We start from the raw sequence: 11040 nt of genomic DNA on the forward strand, positions 1-11040 counted from the left end.
TAATCATTTTAAAAGCTTGCTTCCTTTTATGCTCGGCTCGGCTCGGCTCGGCCCCGCCCGATTACTTATAAGTTTAAACATCCCGATGTTAAACATCCCGGCTCAGCTCGTTTATAGATAGAGCCGTCAATTTGGGTTGGGTCCGTCGGATTGGCGCCCCGCCAAATAATTTAAGTGGGTTGGGTTGGGTTGGAATTTTATCAATCCAAGCCCGCGGCGGGCCGACCCACCTAGGCTCGCGACCCGCGTGGGTCGGCCCGTGACCCGCACGGGTCGACCCGAGATGAGCTTAGGTTGACCCGTAGATTGACAAACACATGTAAGTAAGGTTTTATGCCAATTTATAATTTTTTTTTATAATTTTAAAATAAAAATAATATTTTTCATCCAACAAAATTACTCATTTATGTCAATTTATATTTAAAATACATGTTTATGGATACATTTGATTGACCTGCCAAGTAAAATTTTAAAAATATGAAATATTTTTTCAATTTTTTAAAAAATTATGATAGACCCGCGAGTTGGCTCGTCAAATCCGCAACCCTCATTGGATTGGGTTGGATTAAAAATTTCTCAATACGTCAAGTTGACGGATTGATCCGTCCCGTCCTGTCAAATGGTTGGCCTGTCATGGGCCGACCCGCCCCATCACGAACTAACCCATTTGACAACTCTATTTCTAGACTCGTCTCAGACCGCTCTCTTCGAGCCAAATAGATAAGTATTTTTCCACTGACTCTTCTTTCTCGGCGATGGCGGAGACAGTGAAGATCACGCTGTATTCCCACTGGCTGAGCTCATGCTCGCAGCGAGTGCGTATCGCCCTTAATCTCAAAGGTTCGTGTTCGTAACTTCTTCACCAATTGACTTTCTATGAAGCTTCGGTTTTACTCCAGGTGAATGTTTTTTTCTATCTCTCTCTTTGGCGGTCGGAATCGGTGATATCGTCTTTATTCTCTTGATAGGGTTGGACTATGAGTACAAGACTGTAAATGTTTTGAATGGAAAGATCTTTGATCCAGGTTAGGGACTCAATCCCTCCTCTAGCGATCTCACATCTGTTACTGCGCTTTTCAAATGATTCCTTTTCTTTCTGCTTTTTTTTCCTCTGGCGCATTGATTGTTCGTGTTTGACCTTAGAATTTGAGAAGTTGAATCCAGTCAAGTTTGTTCCGGCACTGGTAGATGGGGATTTTGGTATTGCTGATTCATTTGCCATAATTTTGGTGAGACAGAAGTTGATTCCTTTGCCTTGTTTAATTTCATGTCAAGTCGGGTTTATCTTCATTCCAAACCTCATCTTTTCGCTGGTTTTATAAAGTATTTAGAAGACAAATACCCTCAGCATCCCCTGCTTCCGCAAGACCTGAAAAAGAAAGCGCTCAACATCCAGGTGAGTCGCATATGGGGATGTTATGAGTCTTGGTGCATTATGATCTCTGATTGCCTGCATCTTTCTGTTCCCCGCCGCACTATGATAAATCTGAATCTACTTGTCCCAACACTTAAATAGCAGGATATTAAGAGGATTTATCTATAAACCAATTTAGATTCATGCCTAGAAGGTTAACGATAGAAGTTATACATCTTATTGGGCAACTGATTAAAAAGTATTAGAAAAAGAAGTAATACTTACATATGATATTAATTGACCTAGAAAAAGTGTATGGTAAAATCCCAACAGAAATTATATGAAAATTTTAGAGAAGAAAAATGTTAGCGTAGCAAATATTGAGACAATTAAAGATATGTATGATGATGTCATGACAAAAATGAAGACTCCATATGAATTAACTAAAGTGTTTCCTATAAAGATAAGTTTACACTATGGATCAACTCTAAGTTTATATATTTTTATACTAATTATGAATGAACTCACTGGATACATGATACATCTAAGATATGCTACCATAGTGCAGGATGTTTGCAAATGACATTATTTTGGTCGATGAGACACATGAAAGAGTAAATGCTAAGTTTGAATCTTGGCTAGAAACACTAGAAGTAAATATTTTTCGGCTTAGTAGAATAAATACAAAATATATGGAATTTAAGTTTAATAGTATTAGACGTTGTTTGACAATTTGTAAGATAGAAGATGACGAGTTACCTGTAATTGAGAGCTTTACGTATTTAAGATCCTTTTTGCAAAAAGATGGAGAGGCTGATAGAGATATTTTATATAATATATAAGCATGATGGTTGAAATGGAGGAGGAATGTTTTTTGTGATTGTAAGATACCTCTAAAACTTAAAGGAAAGTTTTATAAAACGACGATTATATCTATTATGTTATATGAAGTTAAATGTTGAATTATAAAGTGAGCACATAAGCAGAAGTTGAGAGTCGCAGAGATGAGAACGTTAAAGTGGATGTGCAGACATATGAGGATGGATAAGATAAAAAATGAAAATGAGAGAAAGTTGAGTTGTGACTATTGAGGGAAAACTCGAGACACGTTTAAGATGATATGAATATGAACTTAAGCTACCAATAAATGCCCCAATTTGTCAATGTGAGACCAGCACAAATACGCACATTAGCAAGGAAGAGAGAGACCAAAGAAAACTCGGTTAACAACAATGAAATAAAATAAAATTCACTTTATGATGAGGATATAGTAGGGGATTGAGTCTAATGGTATGGGAGGATCCATATATTCGATCTCACTTAGCGGGATAAACACTTGGTTGTTATTTCAACGTGTACTTTCAGTGTCTATGAGTTTTTTGGTGATGATTACATTCACAATTGAAGTAGTGTGAGATGTATCTCTACAATAACCAAGTGCCAATAGTGCAATAACAAATTGTTTTCTTTAAAAAAAAAATTGGTTCGTGCTAAATGCTGTGTGCAATTGGCTTTTTTTCTTTGTTTCAAGGTTTATATGAACTATAGTTCGTATCATGGTACGTTTCATATTACCATGTCATACCCTTTTATGTTTTGTATTGTTCATTCCTGTACTTGCATTGATTTATTAGAAATGATTAAAACAAATAGATAAATAAACTGACCATCCCTTGCCCTTCCTAGATCTTAGTTTCAGTTGAATCACACAATCGTGTATAATCACAATGGAAACTCAAAAAATACTTTACAAATCAAAGGCATACTATCAATCTTCCTGTCGCATGGAATTAATTTTTTGGAAACCTTAAGCACCTCCTTAATTAGTAATCCCATGAAGGTCACAAGGACTCTGCTCAAAATGAGTATATAAAATTTATAATGGCATACAACTAGTACAATTCATCATTCCTTGTGGAAACGGGCACGTCTATCATGGGTGGATTCACTCACTTTCTGTTAACAAATGTGAAATGTAGATATCCCTATCAAGGTCACAATCATCAACTAACACTTCAATTAAACTCTTCAACTAAACTGTTTAGGTCCAGCATAAAAAAATTATTCTGCACATCTTATATTTCAACTATCATACTTAATATTCCACTTACAAAAATTTCTTGAACTGAAGGCATGAGACAAGATGGCTCTTGTTCAGTTTGAACTCTTTTTTTGTATGTGGAAAATACACACAGATTTGGAACTATATTAGTTCATGCTTGTAGTTGTTCTGGTTAATACCATTTGAATTATTTTTTTTTTCACAGATTGCAAGTATTGTCACTTCAAGCATTCAGCCACTCCAGAATACCTGTGTGATAGTAAGTAAAGTGTTGTGCCTGCCTATTGGAAGATACCGAGTTAATAAGGCTCAACACTACATATAGATAGGTTTTAACTCCACGATGAACTTGCAGAAATATATCGAAGAAAAAATTGATTCTGAAGCAAAACTTGCATGGGCGCAGCTATATATCAACAATGGATTTGCAGGTCGTCTTTGAAAATTAATAATGCTTCTATTGATATGATTTAATCCCTAAAATGATATGCTTTCCTTGGAGTTTCTGTGAAAATAATTTCATAGTTTTCTAATATCTATGGTGTGTTACAATCACGTAGCAAATAAGTCCTTATATAATTGATAATCGAAGTGAGTAAATATTATTATTTTTCTAATAAGCACATAGTTCATATATAATCGATAATTGCAGTTTCCTAATAGCTATGGTGCAGCAAGTCCATATGTAATTTATAATCAAAGCGTTTAATTATCATTATTTTTCTAATAAGAACATGGTCAATTATATAATTGATAATTCAAGTGAGTAACTAATTGGCACATTATCCATTATATAATTGATAATTGTAGTTCCTAATATCTTTGATGCGTTACAACCACAAAGCAAGTTCATATATAATTGATAATTGAAGTGAGTTATTATTATTTTTCTAATAAGCAATAGTCTATGTATAATTAATAATTGATGCATTATTTTTCTAATAAGCACAAAGACCTGTACAGTCTATTATAGTGGCCTATTTTCAGTTTGCTCTCCTCAATTAGTGTCCCAAGCCCACTTGCTTCCAAGGAAGGAAATCATTGATTATATGGTTCTTGCTGGAAGGTTATATGTGAATAGAAGGAAATCAATTTGCTTCATAAGGAATTGCAAATGATTTTCTTGCACAATACAAGTTAAATATATTTTTACTGCCACCCACATATATAAAAATGCACCTACTATTCTTATTCTGACTACAAAAGGTAGGTGCTGATGCAAGTATATGGTTCTATAATGGTGAGACAGCCACCGGTATGGAGCAAAAGTAGTAGTCAATTATCACTAATGTGAAAGAAGAGGAGTCAGAGAACCCCACAAAGGTGTGATATAGCATCACTTTTCTCATGTCCAAAGATAATATTCCTTAGATTTGACAACATCACATGAAACTCAACTTTGTTTATTGAACTATTGGAGGTATCCTCCTGTAAACCTTGTCTTTTAGTTTTGGATCAGAAGCATTTAGATGGATCAATTAAAGATTATCTTGTTGGCACCTTCAGCCCAGGAACTTGGGAAAGTTAGCAAGCCACTCGAACCAAAATAGATTAGGGTAAGATGTTCTATGAAGTGAATATATGTCTGAAAGGATGCATTAAATTATCAGAGAATGAGAGAATGATGAATTAACATGATTGCCAAAATTGGTATCAACCTCAGATAGTTAAAAGCAAACCCTATTACAATTGGTAGCAGATTGATAAAAAATAAAAAAAAATTCAAGCATGGTATAGGAAAAGAAGTCCAAAAATTGGATCCATATTTATAATTGGATCTTAATTATTATACAATAATATAATAACAAATAATAGAATTAATAAAACTAAATCAATTATGGAGCACATTTCCTAATATGTGATTTCAAGCTAATATTGTTTAATTGAATTGCTAAATAATATATGATATACATGCTCATCTATTAGACTATTAATAGATTATAAACTTGCTAAATCATATTATTGTTTGATGCTAGGTCTAGCAATAATCCTACATTATTTAATATAATCATACTGTATATTGCTCCATGGGATAAAATTCAGTTGTGATTTTAATTGTAAAGAGGGTGCTTGAAAGGGGTATTAATCAAGGTAAATAACACAGTTTTTTTTTTTTTTGAAAAAAACTGTTTTAAGTTTTAGTTGTTTTAAAGTTCTATATTTGTTTAACTTTTTCATAAAGTTGTTTAGTTTTTTTAGAAAGTTTGTTGTAGATTTGCTAAAATTTCTTTGTGAATACTCACAAGATTCCCAATTTTTCTAGTCGTTATATAACTCAATTGATTCATATTGGTATTAGGATTTTGATGATCATTAAAGTAAATGATTAGTACAATCCTTTTTAATATATAATTAGAGATTTTAAATAATCATACTCCAGTGCAAGGTTTAAAATCTCAAGTTATGTTGAAGTTTTGGTCTTTAGTTGGAACGATACTGTTTCGGTATTGTACCAACATTTCAATGCATAGTACCGGTCACAGATTGAAGGTTAATGGAGGAAGGAGGAAGGAGGAAGGAAGAAGGAGATGAAAAATAGGAATGAGACATTGTCAAGTGGTATCGAGTTTTAGTACTTTACCGGAATGGTATGTTTCAACCGTTTCGCTTGGCATGGTACAAGATTTAATACCATGCTCCAATGTCTATGGAAAGTCCAAGAAGTGAGCTTGTGCCTTAAGAATAGTTTCAAATTTAAGAAGACTATTGTACAAAGCTGGCAAGTATTTTGGGTATCATTCTTAATCCTTTCTTTACATTTTTTTTAATTGACTAATTTGGAAGGTTTGTTGCCAAGGATTTGATTGGCTTCAAGGTCATAATGAAATTCATTTTGGACTACTTTGTTGAAAGATTAACAGTATGACCAATTTTCCATGAGTTGCATGCAAGAGAATTTTGGAATAGTTCTCTCTGTCAGGTTTAAACACTTAAATTTCCAGAAAACTTATCAATAGTTTTTTTCATTCTGTTTTTTAGAAAATTTCTGTCATTAAAAAAATAGAATTGAATCTTATCTCTCTTTCACACCCACACACAAACCTCATTCAATTAGTCTTTCACTGAGACAAAGGGCAGTCCGATGCACGAAGCTCCCGCCATGTGGGGTCCCGGAGAAGGATCTTACGCAGTCTTACCCTGCTTTTTGCAAGAGGCTGTTTTCAGGATTCGAACCCGTGACCTTTAGGTCTCGGCAACAACTTTTAGTCTTCCACTGAGACAATAAAAAAAATCTTATTTTTTATTTTTTTGTTGAAGAGTTTGTGTGCTTCTTGTTTTCTCTCTTCCTCCAAGATTCTGAGTTGGTTCTTTTCTAACTCCATATACAAAATTCTGAGAGATACAGAGTCAACTTGCATTTTTTTGGCCAATATATTGAAACTTGAAAGTACTTTAAAATAAAATGGAGAACTGCCTCAATTGACACATAGTTGTGTAACATAATGAACGACAATAAGCTGATGGCAAAATATGTATTTAGGTAGTTGCTGTTGCATGATCGTTTTTTCTTGATGCTGATAACTATGAGTATTTGTTCATGTTTGGTATTTTAATTCCTTTACAGTATAAGCTGTAGTTAACTTTGTTTTCTTCAGCAATTGAGAAACTGATAAAGGAAACTGCTGGCAAATACGCTACTGGAGATGAGGTCTATCTGGTCAGTCCAATATGATTTTCTTATATTCTTCTTTTGAAAAATTTCAACTGATTGTTTATATTCATTTAAAGTGCTTAAGTATCTTAACTTTGGTGTAAGACCAGTTGCCCAAAATACAGATAAAAACACAAAAAAGCAATTTTAAACTGAAGTTTTAGATTCTTTTAAGTCATGGAATTACTTAGATATCTCCTAAATACCAACTTGAGGTTGAACCAATGTGGTTAAGGGCCCTTAATTATTATTTTTCTCGCCGTAAGCAAATTATACGCCTGTCCAAACACAGGTCATATTTAATTTTTCAGGCATCCTTGGCTATGTTTATTTTCTTTTCCTATAATTTGACATGTTTCAGCCTAGACGTTGTTCATGTCTTTAACTGAGTGACTGTGAATTCTAAAAGCTTAAACTAATAGGAGATGACCCAATTCATAAATTTGGATCCTTGATGCCTTCGCACATGGGCAAGTGGATTGGTCTAAATTTACACATCTTAACACTTTCAATATATTACTAGTGATCGTGCACATGTGTTGCGTGAGCTAGACTCCCTGGCTCCGTCTCTGGTAATTCTAGCAGCAAGCTACTATAACAGACTCCCCCTTATGAAAAATTAATTTAATATCATACTTGATGTTAGCCAAAAAGCCAAGAAAAGTATTCTTTCTAATATCATCGGCTCAAGGTATTTTTAGAAGCTTCTCTGCTCGCAGTGTTGCCAATTTTGAGATGTACGACTAAAGAAAACTCTAGATTTTTAATTGATTAATGAGAAAAATTCTCAATAATACATCGTAGTTGAGTCTCGAAGTCTAGATCCCTGATTGATTAATGAGAAAAATTTCCAATAATATGTCGTAGCTGAATCTCGAATTCTAGATCACTGATTGATACGTTTGTGGAAATTACTAATAAATCTTAGAATTATTTTCGGTGTAAATAAAAAGAAAGGATATTAGCGTAAATTCATTTTAGGCTTTACCAAAGTTAGTTAGTAAAGGGGGGAAGATTTTTAATAAAATAGTAAGATTAACAATAGGAGGATTTGAATACATTGATTCTTGCTAGATACCTATTAACATATGCCTCTGGTGAGCAATTATCCCAAATCTTAAGCTAATAGGAAAAGGTTCATTACTACGATTGCAATTGTACTTGTTCAGATATTCTAAACCAAAATACTAGTGACTCAGCATGATCTTTGTTACCTGCAGGCTGATTTATTTTTGGCACCCCAAATATATGGAGCAATATCACGTTTCCAAATTGACATGGTAATTCTAATTGGATAGTATGTGTTTTTTTCTTAATTTAGAATTACTGAAGATTTGTTATAACTACAATTATCAAGCATGCTGGGTGGTGGTATAAACAATTGACATCGCTTGATTCATGGTGGTTCTTTCACCTCACTCTAGTGAAATCGAGTAGGCCCAGAAATTTAGAGCTTACTTCGGAAAAACTTTTGTAATTGGATCGAATCATTTTGTTGAAATTTGTCTGCATTTCATTGGATTTTTAACCCTTCTTTTTTTTTTGAGTGAAGTCACTTTTCCCTACATTAGCGAGATTGAGCCAAGCATATGATGAGCACCCTGCCTTTCAAGCTGCTCACCCACTTAAGCAGCCAGACGCACCATTGCAATCCTGAGGAAAGTTCTGTTGCTAAATGATATCAGATTGAGATCAAGACTGAAAATAAAGCTATCGATGGTCTGATTTACTTCCTAAAACAAAAACTGTTTTGTAAGTTAAGAGAGGATGTATGCATCAAGAATTTGCACTCTTGTTGTAAAATCTAATTACTTGTCCGCAGTATCGTAGAATGTGAATTGCCTATCGTTCTTCAACTGCACTACAAGTGCGAATAGATCTACGAACTGTTTAAAACCATCATAAACCACATTTTAGTATTTGTTTCTTGAGGTCACTTGCTTTTGAAATTTTTGGAAAAGAGTATCTCTTCTTTTAAATCTTAGAATTTATTGTTAGATTTAAATTGCTTTCACTTACAGGATATTTGATTTTCAGCATTATATTCTGTCAATGATTTTTGCTTATAAGATCCTTAGTTCATAGACACTGGGGTCCTCTCGGGGCGCAGCGGTAGTTATGACATGGGATCTTGTCACAATAAGTCATGGGGTTGAAAGTTGTCACATTAGGTCATAGAGTTGAAATTCGGTGTGTCCAAGCGTGCCTTTTAATTTTTATACCTGTACTAATGGTTAATAGTTATCTGTGATTTATCTCCTCAGTGTTAGCATAGAAACGGATTGGTAGGAACGTTGGAGACCAGCGGATCGCCTTTTGCCATATTAGTTCATAGACACATGTAGGGGCGCAAATGAGTCGAGCCTGGGTCAGCTTGGGCTCGAGAAAATTAAAGAGGCTCGGCTCAAGCGAGTTTGTGAATTTGAGCTCGAGTTCAGCCATTTAATCATGGGCTCAGGCTCGAGCTCAACTCGAAACATTGAATTTAAATGAAAAAAGGATTCAAATCTTCAACTTTCAACAAATCCAATGAAACTCTATACATAAACACTTCCGCAACTTATTATTTAGTTTTGTAGTAGTAATTATTTTAAATATTAGAATATTAAATTAACCTGGCTCGAACAGGCGCGACGAGTCATCAAGCCAATATTAAATGGGCTCGAGATCAGCTCGAATATTAAACGAGTTCGACTTGAGCTCAGTCAACTCCGAACTCAGGTTGAGCTTTGATTGAGAGGTTTACGAGTGGCTTGCTCATTTTGTACCCCTAGACACAGGTACTTTATTAGCTATTAATTTATTTTAATAATTCATATATTCAATTTTTATGTTCCAATTAATCCTAAAGATAATTGACTTTGAATGAGATTTGAATCTTCATTGTCTAGGGTGTCTGTCCCACCTTTTACTATTGTACCGTAGCCCCAAAAGCTAGCTATTTCATTTATGATTGATATATTAGTTATTCATGCACTTGATTTATCATAATTTTTACATTCAAATGTCATTCCAAAATTTTCAAATGTGATATATTAATCTAATTATGTCTTCTTTGCCTCGTACTATTTTTCAGTAGTTTTATTCCCTGTATGATATGTATCCTCATCCATGTAGACATTGTCATTGACATCAGAGGAAGAGGTTGTTAGGAGATTCAAAGTAGTATTAGTTTAAACATGTTTCTATAACTGTGTTGGGTCAAACATTTAAAAGAAGCCGCTATTCATCAAATCAAACTTCACAAGAAAAAAAAAAGGCAAAAATCAAAAGAGGATTTTTTGTATTAGAATCCTCAAAAGTTTTTTTTTTATTTATTGCCAAAATTACATCTCATCTCCTTTAGTATATTTTTATTTTCAAAAATATTTTTATTTTTGATGTTGTTGTTACAATTATGAGATCATAGTTGTTCTAGTAGTTATAAATTATAACGGTACAATGTGGAGACTTTATGTCTAGTCAATAATATATTGTATTAGCTATGAATTAAATTACTACAACATAGTTTGTTTTTGAACTATCAATATTTATTATAGCAATTATGGATTACTGTTACACAGTTATTGTAGTCATTTCTGATCAATATTATGTTGTAATAATTAAAATTCTTAGTTGTTACAACATACACCGTTGATCAATATTAATATTATGTTATATCAGTTATAGGATTGTAGCTATTATAATTATATAGTTGTAGCAATTATAAAATTATAAATGTATAACTATAAAATAAAAGCTACTACAATATTATTAAAAATAAGAATATTTTTAAAAATAAAAATAAATTGAGGGGACAAGTGTTATTTTGATAATTAATAAATAAATAAAAGCACTCTTTTGATAATTTCAATAACAAAAAAAAGATGTTCTTTTATTTTGTACTCCTAAAGGTTACACAATAGGACCAAAAATATAAATATATTGATACAAATGAACCTACGAAGATAATTCACTTTAATAAATATTAAT

The 11040-nt window shown here is 33.2% G+C and overlaps 1 protein-coding gene and 1 pseudogene across 1 annotated transcript; one reads left to right on the forward strand and one right to left on the reverse strand.

Moving 5' to 3' along the window:
- The first annotated feature begins 704 nt into the window (after positions 1–704).
- On the forward strand, positions 705–9004 carry LOC122008530 (glutathione S-transferase Z1-like). The gene is made up of 9 exons (XM_042564283.1): positions 705–840; positions 969–1025; positions 1144–1229; positions 1325–1396; positions 3622–3675; positions 3772–3847; positions 7013–7074; positions 8289–8348; positions 8621–9004. The coding sequence occupies exons 1-9, from the start codon at positions 756–758 to the stop codon at positions 8723–8725; spliced, it is 657 nt and encodes a 218-aa protein (XP_042420217.1). The 5' UTR covers positions 705–755; the 3' UTR covers positions 8726–9004.
- On the reverse strand, positions 7612–7735 carry LOC122013081 (annotated as a pseudogene).
- Positions 9005–11040: the final 2036 nt, after the last annotated feature.

This window comes from Zingiber officinale, chromosome 8A, assembly GCF_018446385.1.
Source record: "Zingiber officinale cultivar Zhangliang chromosome 8A, Zo_v1.1, whole genome shotgun sequence".
Lineage (NCBI taxonomy): Eukaryota > Viridiplantae > Streptophyta > Magnoliopsida > Zingiberales > Zingiberaceae > Zingiber > Zingiber officinale.

Excerpts from the sequence above, each read along its gene's own strand:
- LOC122008530 (XM_042564283.1), top strand. The coding sequence starts at position 756 with ATGGCGGAGACAGTGAAGATCACGCTGTATTCCCACTGGCTGAGCTCA. Across the intron at positions 1,026-1,143 it reads TGGAAAGATCTTTGATCCAG|AATTTGAGAAGTTGAATCCA; the intron begins GTTAGGGACTCA and ends GTTTGACCTTAG. Across the intron at positions 3,848-7,012 it reads TATCAACAATGGATTTGCAG|CAATTGAGAAACTGATAAAG; the intron begins GTCGTCTTTGAA and ends TGTTTTCTTCAG.